The 27,878-nt window shown below is 35.0% G+C and overlaps 1 protein-coding gene across 1 annotated transcript; it reads left to right on the forward strand.

The window, feature by feature from the left end:
• Positions 1–161: 161 nt before the first annotated feature.
• Positions 162–27,878, forward strand: LOC117339382 (erythroid differentiation-related factor 1-like). The gene is made up of 21 exons (XM_033900944.1): positions 162–294; positions 1,896–2,183; positions 2,738–2,863; positions 3,386–3,442; positions 4,571–4,650; positions 6,010–6,121; positions 6,369–6,490; positions 7,490–7,601; positions 14,631–14,778; positions 15,501–15,712; positions 16,358–16,486; positions 17,008–17,175; positions 17,484–17,823; positions 18,187–18,387; positions 18,667–18,879; positions 23,252–23,478; positions 23,824–23,982; positions 24,315–24,464; positions 25,374–25,521; positions 26,712–26,925; positions 27,267–27,878. Exons 1-21 carry the CDS (start codon positions 259–261, stop codon positions 27,445–27,447), a joined length of 3,423 nt encoding a protein of 1,140 aa, XP_033756835.1. The 5' UTR covers positions 162–258; the 3' UTR covers positions 27,448–27,878.

The following is a 27,878-nucleotide window of genomic DNA, read 5'->3' on the forward strand; positions in this document are numbered from 1 at the left end:
GTAAAACGGCGCCCCATATTTTATCTACTGTAGGCTACATAACTAGCTTTTGTTCCGGATTTATGAGTTCGGTTCACTAGTTTGATTTTAGTTAGCATGTGTACATCTGTAGTCTTAGAAGTGTTTGTAACGAAGGCAAATTCAGTGATGTAATTCTGGAACACACTGGAACATCTTGACAGAATGTTAGGTGAAAGGAAGTATTTATCTTCTCCGCAACAAAGGAGGATATATTTATCAGTACAAAAAAATTAGGACATGGCTACCAACAAGTTAACGAATATGACACAACCGGTAAGTTATTTCCTGGGTGAATTGATAACGAGGACGTCGAGGTGTTAGAAATGAACAATACCGATACTGTAAGGTTTGATTAAAAAAAAAAATAAATAAACGCACACACAGATTGCAATTACATGGCCTACTGTATGGTCAGTTTTAAATTTTAGCATGATAGTGTAAAATATTGAGTTAGCAGCTTTAACTGGACAAGTGCCTAAATTGCTCATTTGCCAACTGATAAATTATAAGACTTAAGCTAGATAAATCTCTCGAGTGATTCGAATTGTGAGTAGGTCTAGCCTACCTTTTTCGTCATGTTCAGTACACAGGTCGGGGAAACCCCGAGATCGGCGTATAATACCTCGATCGGCCTATTATACGCCGATTGAGGTATGGATTTGTTACTAAAAATAGCTCAAATCAATTTAAACTCATCTTTTTAAAATTTTCTATCCAAGTCGCATGAATTTATGACAAAATAAATAATATTTTGCTGAAATATGTTTAATGGAAGCAGTGGCTACTTAGAAACTTGATGCCGCCGTAGTAACACTACCATCGTAACATAGGCCATATAGACCGGAAGTATTACATCTGTTTTCAGTTCTTTCCCGCACTCAAATAAATTTAATTTTTGTATTTGTATAACGTTTAATGCCTAAATAAATGCGACTTGGATAGAAATTTTTAAAAAGAAGAGTTTAAATTGATTTGAGCTTTTTTAGTAACAAATCCATACCTCAATCGGCGTATAATGGGCCGATCGAGGTATTATACGCCGATCTCGGGGTTTCCCCGACCTGGTACATGCTTCACCCTGGTCTTTTTAATGACTCTCATTTGTACTGTACTTATTAAATACTTCAATCTCGCTTGCTGTGATACTTTCTTTGTTGTTTCAAACACGTAAGTCGTAAAATATAGCTTTTTTGACATATTGTTTGTTTTTTTCACATACGACATAATAAACACATAAAAGAAATCTTTTACAAAATGTTAGAAAATATAAAAATAGTCCTGTTAACGTTGGTTTCATGGATTAGAATAATGTACTGTACTGATGAACGCCAATGATTTAGCCAGGTATACATGTAATGTCTGTGGAAAAATGCACGGTCAGACCGGGGTTCGAACCCGGGACCTCCAAACACTAGCTGGATGCTCTACCGATTGAGTAGCCTGGTCGCCGATGATCGACCCGGTCCAGTTCCGCTACATACATATCTATAGCTCATCGGTTGTATATATCACTGGGGCTCGGTTTCAGGTTTCTGAGTAACATATATGACATCAGTAAACAACCACAACTCTATAAATTAAGTATTCATATACATTCTGAAACCTTATAAAAAATCGATGCATCAATAACCCCGATTTTTTATAAGGTTTTAGAATGTACATATGTGTATATGAATACTTAATTTATAATGTGGTTGTTTACTGATGTCATGCATATGTTACTCAGAAACCTGAAACCGAGCCCCTGTGGTATATATATATATATATCTAGTCTGTCTACAATTTGGAGGTCCCGTAGATATGAAAATGTTGTTTGATCAGCATGATACATTTTTACTCCTGTAACAAAAAAAAAAAATGTTTTTAAATTTCAGATGCCTCAACATGGAGTTCAGAAAGAGAAGGATTCCAACAAGGAAGTGAAATCTATGGCCATTTTGAAGAATGCCACAGTACATTTTTCGCCAAACTTCTCCCTACTACAGCGAAACACAAACCTGAATGTACCACCATCGAATTGGTTAAGGCAAACCTCTGTTGTGGAGCAGAACATCCATGATTTTACTCAGCATCAGAGTAGCAAGTCCTACCTAAGTAGCATAGAGATGGCTGGCAACTCTTTAGATTTGACAGGAGAAGTAGATGTCATCACAAATGCACAGGTAACCTAGTACATTGGCTGGAAATAATGGCATATCACTGGTTTGGGATTGGAAAACATTTTTCTGGTGTAAATTGTATATTTTATTAATTTGACTTGTTATATATATATAGAAGCAATACAATCATATGAACTCAATTAACAATATGAAAGTGCCCCCATTTTTAGTACTTCATGGTACACAGTTTGTAATTAAATTGTCCTGATGAATCCCACTTTTCAGGCAAAACTGGTTGACATACAATTATAAAATGAAACTAACTTATTACAAGCTTGTTGCGATTGACTGCTTTACTGAGTTTTTCCCCAATTGTTCTGCAGTTACCCTGCATATACTGGCTGGTATCAAGTAAGGGATACGATGAACCTTAATTAAAGTAACAGTGTTGGCTCTACTCCCAGGTTTAATAAAAACAATCCTAGCTATCTTACATTACAGAACATTCAGAAACTGCTGTTGAAATTCTCAATTTCACATAATAGTTAATACTGAAGTCAAAATAAGTCTGAACATAAAAACTCCAACTCCAAATCCCCAGATGTTTTACATTACAGAACATCAAGAAACTGCTAAAGATACCCTTTAGTCGGTCCCACATTAGTATGATGGTGCATAGAATTGGGAAGTCACTGCTGCTGGATGAGTTTGACATACACAAACACCTGCTTCGTCAACAACAGGTAAAACCATCTAGGGTATATGTAGTCATTTCAACAAATTAGATATTCACAAATCTTATTTGTGACTCTTGAAAATGTTCAAGACAATTTAATGTTAACATTGTCACATGAGTGATATGCTGCTCATGATTATATCTTACTACAGTATACCTATTCTTGTGTCAATGATCTCTGGGATTTCAGGAAGGGACAAGTTCAACTGTCAGATGTGTAACCTATTCAAAATGAATGTATTTATATCAGATTCTATTTTACATTTCAAACACATGGTAGCATAAAAATTAGTTGTTAATTTTTGTCATAATTTGTGTAGAGCTTGGTGTTGGTGCTTTGGACATTAGATATATATAAATGTATATGAACTTCCTGTTTTACTCAGTATCAGTGCTGTGGTATTACAATAGATGTACACTAACTGTATTATAAATACTGTATACTGGTGGTAAATGGAGTGTAAGACCTATGGACTTTTAGTTGAAACAATTTACCAGTAGGAATATCTTTATGTTGTTTTATATACAGGATGACTGGAAATGGCTAAGGGAGTTCTATTATGATTGTGTTGCTAGAGATATGCAGGTGAGTGAAATGTAACAGTGACGTGGATCAATCCTTTTGAAAGCTGATGATTTGTAGTGTTTATCAATTTCTTGAGTTTTATTTTAGTAATAATCAAGTCAGTGGCTTCATGGATTTTTTTTTCTTCCTTTGAGCAAATCTTTAATTGATTACATATTTAAAGAGGCTTACCCGCAGACGGACCGGTAAACGGCACATCTCCGATCACTAAATAAACTTCAGTACACGTTTCTATGTGACAAAATTAGAGGCTTTCCGACTTTATTTCTTGAAAACAATTACAGAATATGTATTTAAAAGACGTTTTAAAACTCAACCTGAGAGGGAAATGTATGGAATATAACGGTAAATCTTCTTTGTAAATCGCCGCTGCCTTTGAAGTTATCACTGTGCGGCACTGTGCACGTGCTTGTTTCTTTGATGTGTCAATCATAAATTAGACTCCATTTCATAGCGGGGACTTATCGCGGGTTGCGATTAAATAAATAATATTAAAAAATGAGGTTTTAATATCACTTTTCAGCGTTTTATAAGGAAAATAAAATGAAAAACTCAACAATTCCAACAATCTGTCATGTGTAAAAAATCTGTTTCTATTAGCCAATTTTTCTGATCTCTGTGTGGGCAAGCCTCTTTAACAAAACTTTGTCGTTGATATAGTAAAAAGATCTGTTGTATGCATGTATAACATCAGTAGTTTATAAACAATAAAAAGGAAATGTTTCCTTTATTGAAAATGGATCGCTTCTTTGAATGAAGCACCCGTACCATCTATTGTATAACTATGTACATGTATGATGTGATAAGATATCTAAACATATTTATACAAGATATTATAATACAATATACACTAATCATGACGAATTCGATTTTAACGCCAAGCTGAGTTCTATAATCGGAATCTTAAGACCAAAATTAAAAAGCTCAATTTCATTTTTAATTTCAATATTCTAGAGACATGTACAGGAGCCAGTCTAATGACATAGTAGCACTTGTTGGTTTTCATCATAAACAGCCATTCTATGTTAATGGACGTTTGAAAGATACAGTATATATATTTCATATACACATTGCAGGAAGGTAATGCAAGAATTATTTGAAATTCTATTTTTACTTGGTATTTTTCAGATGAAATGTGTGCCAAGAAAGGATAAAAGCCGCCATAAACAACAGACCAGGAACATGTATTCCAAGTTTTTGTACCACAGGTGAAAATGTCTACATTTAGTTTGTGATATTTATAAACAAACATAGACATCTTAAAAATAAAATACATGAATTGCCATATATTTGTCCTGTAAATAAGCCCAGGGATCTACCACTTTCAAATTTGACACAGAAGTATTTGGGAATTGGGATTGGGTGATGATGATGCAGATCTGCTGTCTCCCAAGTACTTTCGAAGCTCTCCAGCTGCCCTGCAGGTAGGGCGTAAGAAATGTACCTGCTTCCCCCATTGTATGATCGTAAGAGGTGACTAAATTTAGGATCTTTATCTTTTCTCTCCTTTCTTAACAACTTCCTTCCTAATGTGTCCCTTGGCAATGCCTCACTTTTGGCCTTTCGTTGAGCGTTCACTCTTGTGAGGAAAATGCATATATGCACTCATCACATGCATGCATATATTGCACGCACGGAAGGCCATCCTTAAATGACCTTAGCTGTTGATAGGACGTTAAACAAATAAAACCAAACTGCTCTCCAGGGGAATATGACAAACATCAGATGACAGTAGTAAAGCTGTTGTATGTACCTTTTATATATGTACCTTTTGTGTTTATGATTAATGATCAGAATCAGACTAGCTCCTAATGAATTCATATCCAAATAAAATGTATTGTAAAAATATTTCAAAATCAATGAGCTGCATTAGAAACAAATTAGATATAAGAAAAATGTTTATAGCAATAGGTGGATACTATACCATACCGTACTTTGGGATATTTTGGATGTGGTTATATTTTGGTTTAATGGGGTGAATGAGCCAAAATTAAACAAACCAAAATTTCACGAAAAAAAATTGTCGGAACAATATCTAGATTATAGCGTCTTTCCGTTCAATTACTACATACCCATTACTAGCTTCCGCGATCTGTGTTGATGTGTGTTGGAATATTGTTTTTTGTTAAAAACGTGTCAATTAAGGTATGTTTTCATCTAAATGTGTCATAAATTTCATTAATGTTTTCATATTGATTGTTGTATTACCTGTGTTCAATGACAAGTCGCGTCTCAATTGATCGATTAACTTGTGTAACTTACAAAGGCTGTTTTCCTGTGCAACCAGGCGAGATGAAATACAAAAGGCTTATACTGAAAAGTTCTCAGAAAATACCTATTCAAACAAAGGCTATATCTCAGGTAGGTGCAAAAAACGCCAAATTTTGGCAACGCCAAAATATCCCAAAGTACGGTACACTAAAACCACGCCCTCAGTCAATACTTGTGATTCCAACGGGCCGGAGTAATATTGACCTTTCCAAATGTCCATAATTAATATATTCATACCAGTACATTACCAATAGCTTATATATACATGACATTGTGTTTGTTGTTCTTTGTTTCAGTATTGCTGATGCTAATCCTGGAGAGAATATTGAGAAAGAATTTCCTGTAACCCAGGTCTTTGAGAAATTGGAGGAGAAGGAACTAAAGCTGTTAAATGAACATCCATCTGAGGTATTTTCCAACACATTACTATTTACAAAAACTATCATTGAGTGATTGATTCATCCTGAAATCTGGTAAAAAAGTGGTCAAAGTATTTTTCGAAGAGGAAATTTGGAACAACAATACCCCTCCCTGGAGATCCACAAAAAAGAAGAGATTTTCTAAGGAAACGTATACATGTAGCAACTTTTTCCATTATGTCACATATGCTTTTTAAAAACATTATCATGAAAAATATGTAACTGTTTTGTTGTAGACTCCCAGTGGTGACTTTCACAAAGAAATTCTGTGGATGTTTGAGGACATTCGTATGCTCATTGGAACAGACCTTCCCATATTTTGTGGTAACAACTACCCTTGCATTAGTCTGAAACTAAGGTACGTGCAGAATCAAAACTACTGCATTCATAATTAATTCTATGTAACACTGGTAAATACTAGCCGCAATATACCGCTCGGCTAGAGAGATCTTCTCTTTAGCTCGATCGGTTGAGCGTAAGACTAGTAAGCCAGAGGTCCCGGGTTTGATCCCTAGTGGAGGCAGTGATTTAAATTTAATTAATCATGCGCTCTGTTACATTGGCGCCCATGTAGGGACTCTGGAATGATAATCATCGCTGCTTGCGAAAGCATCGCTGTTACCTCTGGAATCTCGAGGACGAGTTATTTTCTGGAGGGGGAGTATGTAACCCTGGTAAATACTAGCTGCAATATACTGCTCGGCTAGAGAGATCTTCTCTTTAGCTCGATCGGTTGAGCGTAAGACTAGAAGTAAGCCAGAGGTCCCGGGTTCGATCCCTAGCGGAGGCAGTGATTTAAATTTAATTAATCATGCGCTCTGTTACATCTATTAAGAAGTAAATAAAGTGTAATGGCTACACCTCAATCTCCTTCTGCGAAACAGTACATTTCGGTTAGGAGTTTAATATTGTCACACTGACCATGCTGGATTAATAAGTGATTCTGGTGTCACTAATTAAAAGCTTCAACAAATTTGTACCTAAATATAAAATATCAATAAATATATATTTATTAATATAAAACAATACCGGTAACCCATAGTACTGTACTGTATTCCCTTCTGTGTTATACTACTTGGATATTATCTTTGTTGTACAAACAATAGATATTTTGAAACTGAATATTGAAGTAAAAAAACAAATCCCTACAATGTGTCTGAACCCTAATTTTCATGATAATGCAAGAAGAAATGCAGCTTTTTTTCAATTGGTCCAATATGTGGCAAATTTCACTTTATTATTGAAAACTTTATAGTATACAAAACAAATTCTGTCCGTGATACCATTTCTGTATGATAAGTGTGGAAATGTTACATTTGAGATCTGATATAACTAGCATTGTTATTTTATTATCCAGGGACATGAGGACGCCTATAAATGTGTTAACTGGTCTGGACTACTGGCTGGATAACCTGATGTGTAATGTCCCTGAGGTAGCCATGTGTTTCCATCTCAATGGAATCGTACAGGTAACACTAACAAACACATATTGACATGACAGTATTGATTTCTAACATTTGAAGTTTGCAAATATGACTGGTAGATTTCAGTCATTTCATCTACGTACACATTATATATAATAACTGATTCTGTGACATTGATTTTTTGAGGATTATCAGAGAATGGAAGGGTTAAATTGCAATACACATGTATTCGATATGGTCCAATTTTCCTCCACTCTTATTGGTTAAAACTTGGTTAAGTGGTGGTTAATATTGTGACGTCACAATCAATACTCTGGTGTAAATTTCCTGTTATCAAGAAGGATATTAACACAATTTCTTCCTTTTGCAAACAAGTTTCATATCTTACATAAAAATTAAGGATTTTGTCAACCTCAAAAAAGGGTCATAGTTAATAGATATTGTATAGTCATGTTACAGACAAATTGGTATCCTCCTAAAGTAATGATAAACCATAGTTAAATGATGGACCTAAACAGTATTAAGAAAAGACTTGGTGATGTAACTTTCATTGATCTGACATGTACTGTCTGAACACAAAAGACCTCATTTATTGCAGTCTTCAGATACCTGTTCATCAAGTCTCATAGAACTTTGTAACATCAAATACATCATAGAATTTATTGATTCTTGACAGGGAGCTCCAGGTATTGAAGGCAAAATTTGGGGAATCTACACAAAACACAGAGACATACTGTATACTGTACAAAATAATAAGCGAAATATATGATAAAGAATGTTTTAATGGTATCATTTTATGGAAGGATGCTGCTGAACGCAACAGTACCAGAGGACATACCAAAAAAAAAATTCCCTAGACAATCCACAAATACGCTAAGAAAAAACTACTTTTCAAACAGAACAGTGTCAATCTGGAATGAATTGCCAGAACAGGTTATATCAGCATTAAATGTAAACTCCTTCAAAAACAAGCTAGACGATCACTGGAAAAACCAAGAACTTTTCTTTTAATTACAAAGCATCAATTAAATCATAAACAATGTACAGTAGACCGGACAGAAGTAATATATCAATCTCATGTATTATTTGAGTCTGGTATAGAGGACTTTAAAAGTCCTGAAACAGAAATAAACTTATCTTATCTTATCTTATGTATACCTGGTATTTTTCGCCCCAGGTTTTTTTCGCCCTTGAGTAACACAAAAGATATTCGCCCCGTTTTAAATTCGCCCTAAACTACTTTTATGAAATGTCTTTTCCTCGTTTACAATCGGAAAATTCCGTTCGGAATTCTCGATACAGTTGCACTCGGAACACTCATGATTTATCAAGTTCCCCTATTTTCTTTTCTTTGGATATACAGTACGAGTAGGGGTGATTTGATACTCATACGCTCACAGAGTGTTGACCCGCGCAGCCCCCCGCTCAGAATTTGCGCGGGATTGCCGCGGGATTTGAGCGGGCTTGAGCGGGTTCGCAGCGGGCTTGAGCGGTTTTGTAGCGGGCTTGAGCGGACTTGTAGCAGCGGACCCGCTCACCGGGCGGGCTTGTAGCGGGCCCGCTCGAGCGGACTTGTAGCAGACCCGCTCGAGCGGACTTGTAGCAGACCCGCTCGAGCGGAATTGAATAGGACCCGCTCAATCAGTAATGACGGTAGACTTTCAACAGCCTGGTGTCGATTAATTATACTTTAATGACCATGTATATGTTTTCAGTTGTATCGTCCATCGTAAGTATTTATTGGATGATGTACCTCAACTATGAGATACAAATTCATACGTGTAATGTATTGCTCATGAAATCTATGTTATAAGTTGAATAATATCTGCAATGTTGTACAATATGACAGTGTACTTGATGTCAGACCATTTTGATAAAAACTATTTGTAGGGAAATATTGTAGTTATTAAAGTTCAAATAGACTATTTTCATGCATGTGCAAGATCACTCACGAGTCATAAATCCAGTAATATTGGATATAGTCGTCATTTAGTGTTAGGAGCTGAGTCAATACATTTTAAATGTATCTTGTGACTGCTAACTGGTGACCGCCTTCTTCGGGAAAACAAAAGGTAATTATTCTGGTTAATGGTGGACAATGAACCAAGTGTCCACAGTAGCTTTAATTCATTCTTACGGAATGGGGACGGGTCAAAAGGCGGTTTTGTCATCATTTCTAGAGTACTTAGGACGGTCGGATCTTGGTCAGAATTTTTGTGCACCTCGAGTGGGATATGGGGAATACGGAAATGTGCTCAATCAGGTAACCATTTTAATAGTGGAAAATGAGCCACGTGTCCACGGCAGCATTATTACTATTCTGATTTAGCTGACCTTTGTATAGATGACGTTTTGTGCATGACCTCGGAGAGGCCACATAAGGGGCTCGTTATTTTGATCTCGACTTATTTTTACATAGACATTTGAAGTATTTAGCTAGCAACATGTCTGTTTGAGAAAATTATCTTTGAATTTCTGTAGTAGGTTTCATAAACTTTTCAATTATTTGAACATTTCGTAGTTTTAAATCCACGGCCTAAAGATATTGTGTTTTTATTACTATCATTATTTATGTGTCCATCGGGGACATCTCTTGCATGGCTAATATCACGGACATACACTTACATGTATATTACCGGTAGATATCGAAATCAGTGCTAATAGTTTCCCAACTATAGTAGCTAATCATTTAATTACTTTCTTATCAGAAAAAAAAATCGTCACAAGTGCATTGCTCTACTCGAGCTGACTTGAATTATATTTTTTGTAATCGTATGATGTTGATGAGATGTATACTCGCAAGACTAATAAAGAATTGAAAAAATTGTTACCATTTTAGCAGCCTGGTACAAAATTATTTTGTGAGATATCGAACACTTTTGTAAAGGATAATCGATTGCCTTCCCGATCTCTTTTTGTCAGCAAAGAAATACATGTAGTACGGTCTTTGATTACAAGACCGAGCATAATAGTATATACGTATGTATGTATATCTTATGTTGTATATATGCTATTAAATGGAAATTGTCAAATAGAATACAGTTTAAACTATATAGCTAGCTACCACAGAATGATTGTGTGTGTAGTCCAATATTCTTTCTTTATTGTGAGAAAAACAATACATTTGTGTCATCTGTCATGTGTATGTGATAAAAACGTCAACAAAAACACATTTTAAACAAATTTTAATCAATTATAACGACAACATGGGAAAATTTCCTGTCCTTTTTATTTCGGAAGTAAAAAAAAAAAAATAAAAAAAAAAATACGTACTGACTATGCGAAAGTCACCATTATTATCAAGACCTAACACCCAAACAATGTGAAGTATTTCCTCCTTCACCGAGCTATTGACCAGTACATTTTATGTCCGATGAAGCCTGAGATTAGATTAACTCTAATTGTATTAGATACACAGTGTACGTACATGTAATTGAAATTTTCCATTGAAACTGGTAGGTAACAAAGAGTTTCAGGAGAAGATATGAACCTTGTCTTCAGAGAATGTAGGAGATGAGTATCATTATCTGTTTTCCTGTAAAAACGCAATCATTGAAAATTCGCAAAGAAATTACATATTCTAAATTATTACCGCTCAAATCCAAATAAAACTAAACTAAAAGTCTGTTTAAGATCATAATTATAAATGGAAGTTCTAAATGGTTTGTCTTTTTTTTCAAAAAAAATCTCTTCTTTGATTACGTGTATGTAATATAATCCTATGAATATTATGTTTTTGTAACTGGATTGTTTATTCATATATATGTACATGTGGTACAATGTTAATGTTCCTCATGTAACACAATTTCCATGTGTTATAGTATCCAAATAAAACTGTGTGTATGGAGACCACGTGGTTAAAATCGCGTCATTTACAAATCATGATTGGAGTTAATCAATGTGATATAGATAAATCCTCTATACACAGGACAAATACCGGTCGTGTACAGTGTAGTTACCGTTATAGAAATGTTTTCACCTGCTGTTAACATCTGCCAATCACAGATTTTGATTACAATAGCGAGTATACCTGTATCGCAGTGACCCCATCGGACCCCTACAGCTTTTTTTTACCTGCGGGCGGAATGTTGTTACATAAGGATTTAGCCTATGCTTCATGTTTACTAGTCTACCTGTATCTCACCTCTTACATTTCGGTCTTTTAGAATAAGGCACCTGCCGTTTTCCTTTTGAGGCCGTAATAGCGGAAGTAAAACCCGTTAAATCCGTATGCGATGATAATTGTATTAATCATTCTTAAATCATATATATATTTCAGATTTAAATTAGGTACGTAATTTGTATTGTTGAAAGTTATACATTTATAATATGTACATTGTACGTATTGGTTTAATGGTTGCAACATATCAAGATATACACGTGCATTGAAATAAGAGCAATTACTTTCACTATATCTTTATAGAGATACGGACAAAAGCCCCCCCGGACATTAGCCCCTAGGACAAAAGCCCCTTCACACTAATCAAAAAGTGGACAAAAGCCCCTTCATGAAAAAAAAATGATATTTATTTTTCTGTTGATTTTTAATTGCTACATATACATATGTCATCAGTGCCTTTGACAAAAGCCCCTTCATATAAAAAATAATATTTTTTTTTTTTATGATTTTTAATTGCTACATATACATATGTCATCACATGTGTACACCCCCCCCCCTCCTCTCTCTCTCCCGCTAAACCAATTTGTAAACATGTTAAAAAATAATATTATATTAAAATATTATATTATGCCATCTTGCTGTATTTTTTTCATGTATACTTGTGTCGGGAAAGGTGGTTTTTGCCCAATCTCTTATATACATATAAGTTACAATAAAAATATGTTTAAATAAAAAATCAGGGTAACTATCTATGTCAGGTTTCGTAAGAAAATAGAACACTCAGTATCCATATTTTTAATTTCAATACATGTACATCTTATTGACGAGATGTTAAGTCAATAGGATTGGACATCAGACATAGCCTATATAGATCGGTATCGTGATACACTTATTTATTGATCTTCATATTACTTTAATAAGGACGAACTTGGATATTTTACCCAAACATGCATATACAATTTACATATATATACACATAATACTAATCATAATAACAACATTATCCGTAATAAATCATGTACATGTATTTGTTTCAACAAGCACATACAAATGTACATGTACATGTATAATGTATATATGAGACATGCGTTATGGCTCCGGTTGTTCAAAACAAATGTGTTTTCATTTTAGGAAAAATGTCAAGACTGGTTACCTATCAAACGGGTGATATACAGATTAATAAGTTTACAATACAGTACATTTTACCGTCTCAGCTTATGTAAATGATAAGGATGACCACAATTCATTTCAAATATTTCATTCAGAGAATTACATAAATATTATATATATATATATATATATATGAATGGATTGAACAACAAACTAAGCCTACATGTATCAGTGTATACTGCCCATCGCCAGCCGTCGAAAAACTCTCTCGGTACCCCGTACATTGCGCGTGCATTGTGCATACTACGACGTTTACCGAGCATTGAATACATTTGTAGGTAACTCAGACGGGCATGGCTACATAACGGCTGGCGATCGTACAATTCGACCACATTTCAAATCCTGCCTATATCAAAGAAAATGTTTCACTGACAGAACTAATTGCCTTCTTTATTTTAATATATCATACATAACTACGATACTTTAAGTGGATATACCACGCACAAATGTATATATAAGATAAATGATTGTTCGCGCACAGCGCTAGCGAGAGCTTAACTAGAGTACATGTGAAATATCACGTGACTTATTACTCTTGATTTGATACTTACACAAGCAGACAACAACTCAAGCAAGTGAATACGAAACATATTTTGTAAACATTACATTACATTCTGCGAACGTTTCTGATGAAATAAATATGAGTTCCTTCTTATTCATCGTTATATTTAAAAAAAAAGATTGCAGGATTTCTTGTGTCCATGTTACGGGAGCGTGATCGCTGGCTGAGCGGGTTTGCTGGCCCGCCGGAGCGGGATCGCTGGCTGAGCGGGTTTGCTGGCCCGCCGGAGCGGGATCGCTGGCTGAGTGGAGTTGCTGCTTGTCAGAGCGGAATCGCTGCGTGAGCGGGATCGCAGCGACATCGCTTGCGCGGGATTACGGCGGGATTGCAGCAGGGTTTTAATCCCCATCGCTCGATGGGCGCAAACGCGCTGTGAGCGTTTGAGTACCAAATCACCCTCCTCGTACTGTATATCCCGCTGAGGTGTGAAATGCAATCAGGTTTGATATACAACGTTTACATGTGTTCAGATTTACTTTTAGCCCCTATTGATTCAAATAGTATCAGGTATGCATGGGCGATTTAAGTAAACACGATGAATGGTTAGTTCACCGTGCCATGACTAATTACCGACCAGTGTTTTCTCTTGTTCACTTGTACAACGATGGAAGCCACAAGTGACGGTGAACTCATAAAATCAGCCTTCACAATGACAAGAATTTGATGCTAATTTGTGTGCATCATTTTAAAAAATGACTGGATTTTAAAGTTACTTAGTATTTATATTTTCAAAAAATCAAATATACTAAACCTAGTATGCTATCTTAGCCCATTTTCTCGATTTACCTCAACGTGATGTTGCAAATTTACTAGGCCTAGAGTTAGATCTAGATTTTATTTCACATGCATAGATTGGAATAAAACAATGAATTACTTTATCAATTTATTGTAAATATATAACACGTGTTGCTTATGATGGTATAGAATAAAACACACTTAAAAAGCACAGGGATATGTTTTGGAAATTTTCGCCGTCATTTTAAATTCGCCCTATTATCAAAGAGCGAAAATGGCGAAAATTAAACGGAGGCAAAATTACCAGGTATACAGTAACATAATGTGTGTAAAAATACATGTACATTTTTTTATGTCATTTGGGCATTGCACAGTTTGCATCAGTACTTTATAAGTACAAAGATATCATTTACATAATTTTTGTGAATTGTTTGCTTGATTATGAAAGAAAAGAATGTTTACAAATGATGGAAAATCTTCACTTCAGAGGTACGAGCTTATCAAAACAGAGGATATTCCAAACATGGAGGATTCAAGTTTTAATCCTCAAGAAGTCACAGAAATTGCCCGAAATATCCTGTCATTTCTGAAGGCTAATGCCACCAAAGAAGGCCACACATACTGGCTTTACAAAGGTAAGATATAGCTTTTTTGGAGGTGTAACGTTTCATTTTAGCTTCTTGTAAAAATATAATATACGGGAGTTTTAACACTAAAAGGTAGAGGAGTCTAACGTCCTGTAAGTGCTTTTTGGTAGATGTCCCGATAGAGGAAATCCAAGGACACTTGGGTATTCTAATAGAGCTCCATAAACAATAGGTAACAACAAGTTGACAAAGAGATGGAGTACCAACACCAGAGATTCTGTAAATAATAGATTTTATTTTTTGACATATTTTGGATGGCTATAGGCCATGCTTTTGATGACGGTGGACCTAGCCATCTGGAACAAATAAAACCTGCTATTTTCGGAATCCCTGGTATTTGCATATATAATGAGGCTAACCCTTACATCATTGTACAAACTTTGGTACATACATATGCATCATGTTTTAATTTAGTGATCCACAAAGACACTTTCCCCATCCTCCCTATACAGACAATGGTTTCTTTTCTAAGATGAAAGTTCAAGAAAATTAACATGAGCCTGTTACCCCACCTTTCCGTATTATCTCCCAGTGTACCCAGATCAGTGGTGATAGATTAGACATTGTATTTTTGGCTCTGTTACACTAATAGGCCAAATTGAAACATTACTTACATTTGTAACCTTAGCCAATGCTTGACTGTCAAAAAAGCATGGATTATATATGTAAATGTGTTTTTTTGATATGATTACTCTATTTGTGTTTGACAGGTAATGATGATGACGTGGTGAAGTTGTATGACCTGACAGCCCTATGTGGAGACAATATGGAAGGTTCAAATCCATTCACAGTACCACTGGGCATGTTACTGTATCGAGTGGCACGTAACTTACGGCAACAACATCAGAGAAAGAAAGCACCAACCGTGCGGACTCTTCTAGAAAACTGCCTGCTACTTCTTACAGAAGACAAGCATTCACAGGTTTATAAAAGCTACTTGTTAATCATCCTATAATTTCATTCTCTGAACCAAGTCTACCCAGAGACAAACATAGGATAAACCTGTATTACTGCTCATGGTCAAATTTCCCAGAGAGGGAAAAAATCTTCCTCATGTCTTTACTTCTAAGCTAGAATGTTTACCAATTTTGTATTAGTAACTGTCTAATTTGAAAATATCCTTCCTTTTTGCCTTTTCCCCTTTTGGAAAAACTTGTTATTATAATTTATATGCATTTAAAATGCATTTTAATATATGCATGGACATTGAATGTCAATGAGATCTTGAAGTGAAGTCAAACAGTTAGGAATTAATGATTCCTGGTACATCAAATCTAATCATATTGAAAAGCTGTTTACATATATAACTTGATATGTATAAAGATTTCTCATATGTAAAGATTCTAAACCTATCAAAAAGTAAAAATCCCCTGAAATAGGTTATACCCTGGAAAACAGGTGTTTATTACAGCTAGTGTGTATTTGTATTTTTATTACCATCTAAATTGCATTTATGAACAAAAAAAATATAGATGATATTGTTTGTATGCATTTAAAATTGTTTCTGTAAACAATTTAATACATTTATTTGTTTGTATAAACATGTTGTTTGTATATACATTTGCAGGTGTGTACCTCTGCGTACTATTTATTGTCTGACCTGTACGTGCCTGATAGTACTGTAAAGGATGATGCGTGGGAGAATTCAGATGTAGGAGAGTCAGACGAAGAAATGTATGATAACGACTCGTGTCAGGTAATTATAGAAGTTATGGTCTTTATAGATTATTATGTGACTTGTATAATTGATTCATCAATCACAAGTGTATGTTCAAGGCCTATTTTTCCCTAGGGATATGTCACCTCAGGTGGCTTTCATTGACATGATGAACAGAAGAAAAAGATCAGACAATCCAAGATGTGATCATGTGGATTGTGTAACCTTGGTGATATGGCGAATTTGCCTTCCTAATTAACGTTTATATTCAGGAATAAATGAAGAGACTTTCTGATAATTTTTAGGAATGTTATTAAAACTAAAACATCCTGATGAATTTCCAGGTGACTCATGAGACACTGGATTTTATCAAAAAGTCAAAAATGGTCATAAGTTTGTATCCAATACAAATTCAATATCCAGTTCAAATAAAACATTGAACTTGTATCTAGCACAAGTAAAGTGTTAAAATTGTATCAAACACTGATGTTACGAATGCTGTTATATTGAATAGAATTTAATCACTTTTGAAAATTACTTTTCCTGTGTTTTATGTATAGGAGGAGACAGGGGATGGGGAAGATTCTACGAAATCATTAGATATAAAGAACTTATCCAATAAAAACCAGGAAAGCAGAAAACGAAATAACCAGGACATCACCAAAGTACGGCCGATAGTTGGAAGTGTAAACGAAAAATGTGCTGAAGCTCTCCACAACATACACAAGGTATTTACTATTGTATCTATGGTAACTCATCACACAAGGTATTTACTATTGTATCTATGGTAACTCATCACACAAGGTATTTACTATTGTATCTATGGTAACTCATCACACAAGGTATTTACTATTGTATCTATGGTAACTCATCACACAAGGTATTTACTATTGTATCTATGGTAACTGAACATTTAAGTAAGGCCTAGATACCTATTAATTAAAGTGTCAATGTTTCTCAGTACATTTACACAAAACCTATGTTGAATGTCCGTGTACATGACCTATATTGTGATATTCATAATATTCTTATGCAGGGCCTACAATGTCTTGATCGAGATTTCACAGAGCAGATCCGAAAGAGTAAGAACTTAGTTGAGGAGCAGGTATGGTGTGACAGCAATCAGGCAATACCTCTCCATTACGTCCCTCTCCAGAAGTCTGCCCCACCCCACAACGAGTCAGAATTCCCTCTCCATGACCTTGACCACCTACAGCTGGCTGAAACAGAGTCATCCTGCTCCTGGCATCGCTTGTCAAAGGTCCTGTTGTTAAGAAAGGCAGCAATGGCATTCTACTCCTTGGCAAAGTTCTCATTGTCCTCTCAGAAAACTGGCTGTGCCATGAGATACATCAAGTCAGCCCTACGCTGCTTTGGTAAGTTTGGGTCTGGGATATCAGTTTATATTCATGTCGTTGAGGTCCCAGTGCCACCCTCCCCTGATCACTTCCAACCTCCCACTAATAATGAACGATTCTTTTTGGATTTGTGGATACACCTTTCTAGGCTATGAGATACACCTATCTAGGCTATGAGATACACCTTTCTAGGCTATGAGATACACCTATCTAGGCTATGAGATACACCTATCTAGGCTATGAGATACACCTATCTAGGCAATGAGAACAAGGAAATTTACTACCGGTAAAAGTGTAGATCGGTTTAAGTGGAGATACACCTGTCCAGGGTAAGAGAATTATAAATTCTATAAATATTTACATCCAATTTATCTGTTGTAGCTGGTGTGCGTGTCCTCCTGCCACAGAAGTTTGAGGAGAACCGAGAGTTACTGATGAACATGTTGGGTTTAGTCGGTGACATCATACTGATGTTCATTCATGATGGACAGGTGTATGATGATATCAGTGTTAACCTGATCGATTACACTGAGCAGGAAATGGGCATTCTGGATAGTGTGGAGCGTGAACTTGACACTTTTGGTAAGGATAATAGTATTACTAAATACTTTCATAAATATTGAACTGTTATCAGATGCTAATATACAATTTGGATGACAAATTAAATACTTGAACATAACCTGTTAAACCTTCTAGAGTTCTACAAATGTAATATATATCTTTTATATACTCTTGATTGTTTTTTAAAAATATTTTATATGATTTCTTCATAAATCTCCTCATTAACCATGAATATTTTGCATGACCGTAGTTATTTTATCATGCCGTGATACTACAGTATAGTTTTTGGCTGTTTAACAGAACACAGCTGGGCATGTGACCTGCGGGGAGGGAAGGACAAGCTGCTTCAGCAGTGTTCTTCATGTTACAAGAATGCCCTTGACCTTGCTACCAGTCATATGTCATCCGACTCTCAGGCTTTTGTCGTTACATTGAGAAAACGATACGGAAATGTGAAGAACGAAATAGGAGTGTTCTTTATGGGTCAGGCTCAAAATTTCTTGCAGAAATCAGGTAAAAATGTTCTGGGTACTGGACTATTACTGAAAAAGCTAGTATGTTAAGCTGATTTATTTTGAAACAAATATAAGAACATATCCTGATATTAAAACAGACAAGCTTATACATATGTAAATGCTTATGATCTTGTAGTTGATGTACACCAAGTGCTTAAACCACTTGTAATTATCTGTAGTTGTAGTTGTTGATATCTGTTTAAATTAATTTGAACAAATTATTTCAAAGTTACATTTTATTCCTCAATATGAGGTTTTATCTTTTGCCCTGATGTGATATATGTCATTACCAGGTCCTATGCTATTCATACAATTTTAATAAATAAATCTTCATGCAGACTTTAAATACTAAAAAGCAGGTAGCAAGTTGCCTTTCAAGATCTTACTTTGAATAGAAAATCTTTGTCATCAGCCACTGACTTACTTTTTTAAACGAACATTAATGTTCGGTTATTGTGATCAAGAACTGGACTGAGAAATATAACCATATATGGTAGCCACATTCACCAATACGCCATCTACTGTCTGTTTCAATGACATATGGCTGCCCCCATTGCCTTACGCTTCAAATAATTTACTTGCAAAAACATCTTCTTTTTATATAGTAGTTTTACCGAAAAGGTTGAAATGTATTCAGTAGGTGTTTTCAAGATGCATACGATTTGAGAAATGCATAACGCTAGCGAAATGAGAAGACTAAATGAACCTGAACTTTGCGAATAACTCCAGGTCAATATATTTATGTAAACAACTATTGCGCAGGCGCATTCGTCTCCGGATGTTTAGAAAGTTTTGCTCTTCTGTGTTCTTTCCAAAACGGCTGACATTATAGCATAGGTCTGCAAATTTGTCCGTGATTTACTTAAATGTGTAATATATATATTCTAGAATGTTACATCATTATCAACTAGGTGTGTATTTCTATAACTTAGAGAAAGAAATATATCAATGACGGCATACGAGACGATACATTGTATCATACTATACTGTAGTTACTGTACGTGTTTGCGAGAAAGAACTGTACATATGTATAGGCTTACAATTAGGTGGCATTTGTGGCCAGGGTGACTGGTCATAGCGTTAAAATTGTCATCGATTTCCATATACCATTTTCCTTTGACGAAAATGACCCAATAAATCAAATGCAAATGATAATATCTTGCTATGTGCACGGGATTGCTTGTTGTAGGCGATACTTGGAACGTATTTACTGTTGTAAGGGAGGTAACTGCAAGATTTACGGAAATCAAAAATAAACCAATTTGATTGGTCGATTCTTCCTTCACTTTGGCATGGGGTTTACAATCGAAGTGACAGATAACTACGGCAATATTCAGATGATATCAACAATAATATTTTTGGATACGTGTGGTTGGCAGTTGTTGTCATGTTTAAAATGAACAATTATATAGCTTGTTTTTATTTCGGCAAAGACGAGAATATTTACTGAAACGGACCACACGTGAAGCAGACTTGGAAATACCGAAACGAAGAAAAATCGGGCTTAATTATAATATAAATTGGCATTATTTTCAGAGGATTGACCAAAATATATGTTCTGCAATGCCTGATTGTATCATATATAAAATATTAGAGGTTTATTTGACCGAATTTTAAATTAATTATTCATTTGCGAATCGCGGCCCGATTGTCGTTAGAGTTGAATTACCGAAATGGCCGATAGTCGACCCAAAATCGATATTTTTACGAGAATTTTTTTTTTCTTTTACCTGAAAGTATTTTGAAATAATTTGCAAAATACCGAATTCACGACCAAATTTTCGATTGCAACGAACTTCTGTGACGGTGTTAAGTTCATGTTAAGTTATATCTGATTAAAATCAGCTGTTACATGGCTACGTTTACTATGCACTACGTCTACTAGGTATTTTTTTTTAAAGACGAATCCGGATTATCTAAAAACAAATGCAAAAATACTTGTGATATTCACTTAATTTGATATTCAGTCGTTAATTGTTATCTGTAGTTTGATAACTTCTGATATATTGTGATTGATACTCTATATAATATTGCTGTGGAACTTGTGTTATTTTTCAAACAAATTCATTTTAATAATTTGTTAATTTAGAATTTTCATCAAGTCATAATCAAGACTTGAAATTCTCACTACACCATACTTCAAACACAGAGTAATCGATGAATTGATAAACTGAAAATTGAAGTCAAGCAAATGAGTTAATATTTACCTTAAATATTTTTTCAATATACAACAAATGTTCAGATGACTATTTGTGCCATGCTGTTACAAGATTTCAGTTACAATTCTAAAATTGAATTAGTATGTAAATATATGTTATACTGTCAATATCCACAAAGCGAGTGTAGTCTACTGTACTCAAAGTCATGCCAGTAGATAGTGGTACATATACTTACTGCTTACATCTAGTGCTTACTTGTGTGAACTATTAATCAATAACAAAATGGTTCATATATTTCTATATATGACTTCTCAAATTATGTGGTGTCTGAAGATCTGAATGAAGTGAATAAACGATGTATTAAATTATTTTTATGAAATGTTCAAGTCACAGATCATTCTCTTTTTTAAAATATTGATTTCAGGTCCATTTTGGTAATTCAAATATGACGGCAATCAGGCCTCGAATGGCGAATGATTACAAAAATTTTAAATACGTCTCGGTCAAATAAACCCCTAATATTTTACATATGATTAATTTTGACATTGGAGAACATATAATTGTGTCCATTCTCTAATATAAGCACTGGTAGAAAGTACAGAATAGAGCTTGATAAATATATAATCAAAATTACTAATTACCCCGGTAAATATAACATTTTACGTAAACCTCCCATGACTGATGGTGAACTTAAACTTGCAAATCTCCTGTGTCATTCCAATTTTGATATGTGTAAATATATACACGAACGGTATATATATAGATATAGATATGGAATGATTCACAAATTTGCATACAGTTATGGAATCTTATAACACCCCGAAAACTGTTCTCTCCACATAAAGGATGTGATTTGTGCAATTACATTGCTGAACTGTGTGCATGGTTCACTATGATTGGATGGTCAACATTGGAAAGGGACAATAAATAGGGAATGTGTCATCCCATCGAATGGACTGTAACCTTTATCAGTTTGAAGTTGAAAATGAAGCTTGAAGTTTTCTTTTCCTGTTTGCTGAATTATTTGATGAAGATAGTCTTTATATGGTTGTTATGATTCCTGAACAAAAGGAGTCAAGTTTTTTGTTTTGAAGTACCATACATGCTTGAGTACAGTTTCAATAGGATACATTCCTAATCCGAGCCTTGATTAGCAGCTCTGGTTTTGGTTTTCAGTAGTTCTTTATGTGTGTTTCATCATATTAAGTTGAAATATGCTAAACTAACGATGGAAATAGCCTAAATTTAGTGCATATTAGAAGTTGGCATCAATAAGGTCACAGAGTCCTGGCTGTATTATAACTGATGATGGCTTCCCGAAAGAAAGAAGACATATTTTATTTTCATCCATCCAAGATAGATCAATAAACTTCCAATTTCAATCAGGACCTTACAGAAATATGCATGTGTTCAATCATATCAGAACAGCTGCAAACATTTCAAATAATTTGCAATTAATTCCTAAACCAATATCAGTAAATTTATCGACTTTAAACTTAGATTACTGATTTTGCATTAAACAATAATGTTCGTTTACAGTACTTCCAGTACTTTGATTCTCTCTAAAATCAAATCCTGATTAACTGTATATTGGATTCAGGTCCAAGGGTAGATCTTACATCACAAATACAGTAGTTATATAAATGAGTTTCTTCCACAATACGCTGTGTTATTCCACTCTTAAGCCATTGTATGTTATATTTCTGGAATATGACCTTCCGGTCTTTTGATTGGTCAAGAATTCGAACTTTGACGTCATCAACAATTGAATAACGTCACATCACCAGGTCCCAGCCGTCACCTGTACACCTTCTTTGCATGCGCGAAATAAGACTTGGCCATGTTTCCCTTTGATTCCAGCCGATATTATTGTGGTAGAAACAGGTCACACAACTCCTGATTTTTAGATATGGAATTTATTTCACATTCAGGAGTAAGTTATTTTTTAAAAGTAACAAAAGACACTCTCTAAAACTGGTGTCTCTTGTAACTTAAAAAAAAAATAGCTTACTTGTGTGAAATAAATTCCATATCCAACAACCACTCGTTGTGTAACCTCTATGTGTAACCTCTATATCCATTTCAGGATTCAGGACCCAAACATAGGTATGATTACTGTGGTGCTAGATTAAGGGGAGATAACTGTATTCCAATTAAGGACTTATACGGAGTTGATTCTTTACTTAATTTGTGTTGATTTCATCACTACAGACTTCTCCTCTCCTGATATTGACATGGAGCGAATGTGTGAGAAGAGTGAGGAAAGTTTCAATCAGGGTATCACCAGCTTCGAATGTGTGTCTGACGCAGCCAATCAGGCCTTGCTTCACTCCAACAAGGGAAGACTGATGAGGCTGCGTGCCCAGGCTCACACCCAAGTAACACTACAGGGAGCCAGCCCAGAGTTTAGTCAGGATGAGAGGATGTTCTATTGCAAGGTTACTTGTTGTTTCTTACCATGATTGCCCTTCTTGTGTTACATGTCTATATGTATTAAGTTATTACAGATTAAAATCAATTATCTACTTGTATTAGAAATATTATATATTTCATTTCTTTTCAGGTAAATAGTACTTTCAATCAAACAAATCTATCGGAGCTTACATCGAAGCTGTCTCTATAGCGCTTAAGCATAAAAAAATAAAAACAATTCCCACAGAAGTCCATTTAGCTATAATACAGAGTGGCCCAATTTCATCTGGAAAGAACCGATGCCATTTATATCATACCCAGTGCAACTTTGATCACTGATCTTCATAGTATGTTTGATATACTGTTTCCAGGCAATAGACTGTTACCGTGTAGCTCTGACATTACTGAAGTCACCCACACGCTACCCCGATATCTGGGAGTCAGTCTGCTGGGAGTTGTCCACCACATACTACAACATGGCCGTCCTTTTACAGGACTGTACTCCATTATCTACTGAACCACGACTAAAGGTAGGGCATTTATTGTCACTAAACCATGTCCCATAGTATGTCTTAGTAACTAAACCAGGCTTATTGTGTGTCTTGTTCACCGGACCATGGCCAATAAGTATAATTTATGTCTTATTCACTGAACCATGGCCAATAAGTATGTTTTATTCACTGAGCCATAACCAATGAACTTGTATGTGTGTTATTCACTGAAGCATGACTAATAGTATCATATGCCTTATTCGTGAGACCACAAGTATAAGAGTATGAAATGCCTTTATTATCATAATTGAAATATAACATGTTTAAGTCTGTTCCAGAGTAAACCGTATTTTGTTGTGTTTGTCATTAAGGTAGAGAAAGAAGTTGCAGACCTGATGAGTAAGTCATTGAAGTATTGTGACATGGCCAGCACCTCGGCCCGACAGCCTATGTACCAGTATCGAGCAGGATCTGTCAACCATCGCCTGGCCTCCCTGTATCACAAATCCATACGCACAGAGGTACTCTATGTAATAGTCAATATAAACAGTATGTTTGACATCATACAGAATTGTATTTGCAATCTCTCTTCAGCTATTGAAACAATAATATCAGGATATGTACTAGAACCATTCAACTAACGTGATAGCAAAAATCCATTGTCAATTATGTCTTGATTGTGAAAATCCATTGTCAATTATGTCTTGATTGTGAAAATAAAAGCTCATATGCGGTGACAAACACATCCAAGCTTGGTTAGCTTGATTACAATAGTACAAATGAAGACTTTTTTTTTCTAATTTTTAAAAAAGAAAATAGCAACGACATTTTCTTCGACTAGAAATTTTCAAAATTCTATAAATATGAATATATCTGTAATTTGGATTAATGTTGACCATAAAACGTGTTTAAATATTTAAATGATAAGTATTTGTATTGCTTTAGCCTGGAAAAGTAATCATCCATTAATAAGGACCAGAAGACACCTTCTAGTGGTGAACTTAGTTTATGTCTGTTTAATAGCATCTTACCATGAAAATAAAAGTAAAACAACACATTAATGTCATTTTTCTTTTCCACATAAAGAGGAGTTATCTCCCTTTGACATTGTTCTGGCATTTTCCTGGTGTCACAGACCAACATAGCTCTTGACTACATAAGTGTATGTAAAAGTGCTCACAAGGGTCTATAGCTCTTACAAACTGTACTAAAATCTAGGTCTGACGTTTGACTAGAAATCTTTTTCTCAGAGGTAACATTTTATGAGTGTTTCATACCCTAATAAGACTGTAGCATGAGAATTCAAAATTGTTTATAATATTATTGTCTAAGCGAGATTTATGATATAATTTTCCCTGCCTCGTAAACAACAAATGTACTGATGCTGGAATACTGTATTGTCCAAGCTATACCTTAATTTTTCTTTACAGGTGAGTGAACAGAAGAAGAAGTACCTGCGACATTTGGCCGAGACTCATTATTCTAAGGCTGCTCATTTCTTCTCTGCAGTGGACTGTCATGTAGAACTCCTGCGCACCAGACTGGAACATTTCGCTCTGCTGGAGTTCATCTTGTCGGGTATGGAACTCATTGTTGGTTTATTTCAGTCATTTATGTATCTTTAACTAGCAGCATTTCCTTGGAATCATTTTTCAACCTGGATGGAATGGCATCTGTAATCTGTCCTTCAGTAATCTAATGGCAAATTGGCTTTAGATTTGTTTAAATGAATGGCCTTAACCTTTCAGGGTCAGGGAGGTCAAGTTAAGTTTAAATTTCAATACTTAGGGAGGTCTTAAGTGATAACTATTAAAATATCTAAGAGATCTAGATTAGTGATATTTTGTCTTTAGTTTGTTTGTGAGAAGGCAGTCTCATCTGAATGAGATAGACCCAGTTTGTTGGTCACAGTGGTGAGATGTGTGAATAGCATAGTTTATAGTACAGAGCTGATTGATAAGTTGTGAGCCTCATATTGAAGGAAGTACTCAAGGATGTTCTTTTTTGAGTCCTACTTTTCTCTGATTATATAGGACCGTGTACCCAAGGACTGGTATCATTTGGTTAGTTTACATCGATGAGGTAGCACTCTAAAGTAAACAAGACAAACAGCTTTTGCAAAATGGACAAAATTGGTTAGAGTTAGTGTTAGGGTGAAAGAGTGTGTCATTGCCTTACCTGCCATTCACGATTATGGCTTTAAATTGATTGAGCATCCACCTTATTCACCTGATCTTGCTCCATTAGATTTCAACTATTTTCAAAACTGAAAACAGCCATTTCAGGCACCCTAACCCTAACATGCAGAGGATGACTTTTTGAGCAGCCAAGAAAAGGAGTTCTATAAAAGTGGCATTTAGGCCCTGATACTGAAGGGGATTATGTTGAAATATAATACAAATATGTCTGGCAAAATTCAAATCCTTCAATATGAGGCTAACAAAACATTAATTGTGTGTCTGTATTTGACGTCACTGTCACACCTGTGTCAAATATTGACATTTGCAATCAATGTTACAATATTGATTAACTGTAATATTTTGTTGTCCTTCATCTGCATAGTAAACACTAATTCAAAATTGATCATTACACAGATTTTTATCAAATAACCCATCTTAAATTAAAATTGCACTTGTGGTTTTTGGTTTAGAAATTGGAATGTAGTAATTGTTTCTGAGGTCATGGTAGTTCACAGATATCTGACAAGACCCATACAATTGACCAATCCTTTTTGTATAAATGGTAAGTTTGATGTTTACATATTCCAGGTTTAACCAATATTAAGCTACGTCTCAGGACACTGACCAGTGGCGTGTCATTCTTACTTGAGTGTGAAAACGTTCTGACCGCTCTGCTGGCCACCATTGGAGAGATGGATGACAAACACAAACAGGAGGCACTCAGTCTACTAGGGATTCTTGATTCGCGGCTTCAGTTCTCCCTCCTACAGCTTGTCAAGTGCTACACCAATCTTAAACGCAGGTAAATAGGTTAAACAGGACATAGATATATTATCCTGTAATTCTGTGAATGTAGGTCAATTACACTCCCCACGAATATTCCTAACTATACAGTGTAGTGTTGTCATTGTCTTCTTTACTGGTTAAATCTTTTCTCATTTGGCAATATAACAAACGTGAAAATGTGTACTAGTTTTTGATCATGTTGATCAGTGTTCATTATAAATTGTTAACTACCATGTCTCACTTATGTTGTTAGTGGATTTGAGTTACAGAATGTATAGGTACAATAACTTAGTACATGTTTGTATTTAATTTATTATTGATAGGATTATTGATTTAATTCTTTATTTCACTTGACAGGAAATCAGAACAGGAGCAGTTAAAATCATTATATGCTAAAAGTCTGAAGAAGGACTATAGTAAAAGTGAGGGGAATACAGGCGAGTGCAATGAACTGACTGTGATAGCAACTCATCTTGTTCGTCTGTTGACGGAGTTCAGGAAGTTTTATAAGGACACACTTCTTCATGACCCAGGGTAGACAAACCCACTGAAGATTCAAGGTGGTCCAGATCTATAGAAAGATATTTTTGAATTAGTATTAATGTGAAAAGTAATTATTTTAGTATTAAAAAAAAACATATTACTAATTTAGAATTGAGCACCAGGACAGATAATTACCATGTTACCCAGGACAATTTTACAAAATGAATGAACTTTCATTTGTTCTAAATATTTGACTCATTCAGGCCCTGAATAAAACGTTTTTACATTGATTTTGATTTCATAAAACTCATACAAAAAAGCACCTCATGTAAGATCCACTCTGTCCAAACAGTAGCATTTAACATTGATGGTACATTATCCTGTATGCGATATAGTGATATTAACCGACTGAGGTATCGTTGTCTTCTGTTGTACATGTACGTTGAAAACATTAAAACACATTTTGTGATGTTATTTTTACTACAA

Source organism: Pecten maximus, chromosome 12, assembly GCF_902652985.1.
Source record: "Pecten maximus chromosome 12, xPecMax1.1, whole genome shotgun sequence".
Lineage (NCBI taxonomy): Eukaryota > Metazoa > Mollusca > Bivalvia > Pectinida > Pectinidae > Pecten > Pecten maximus.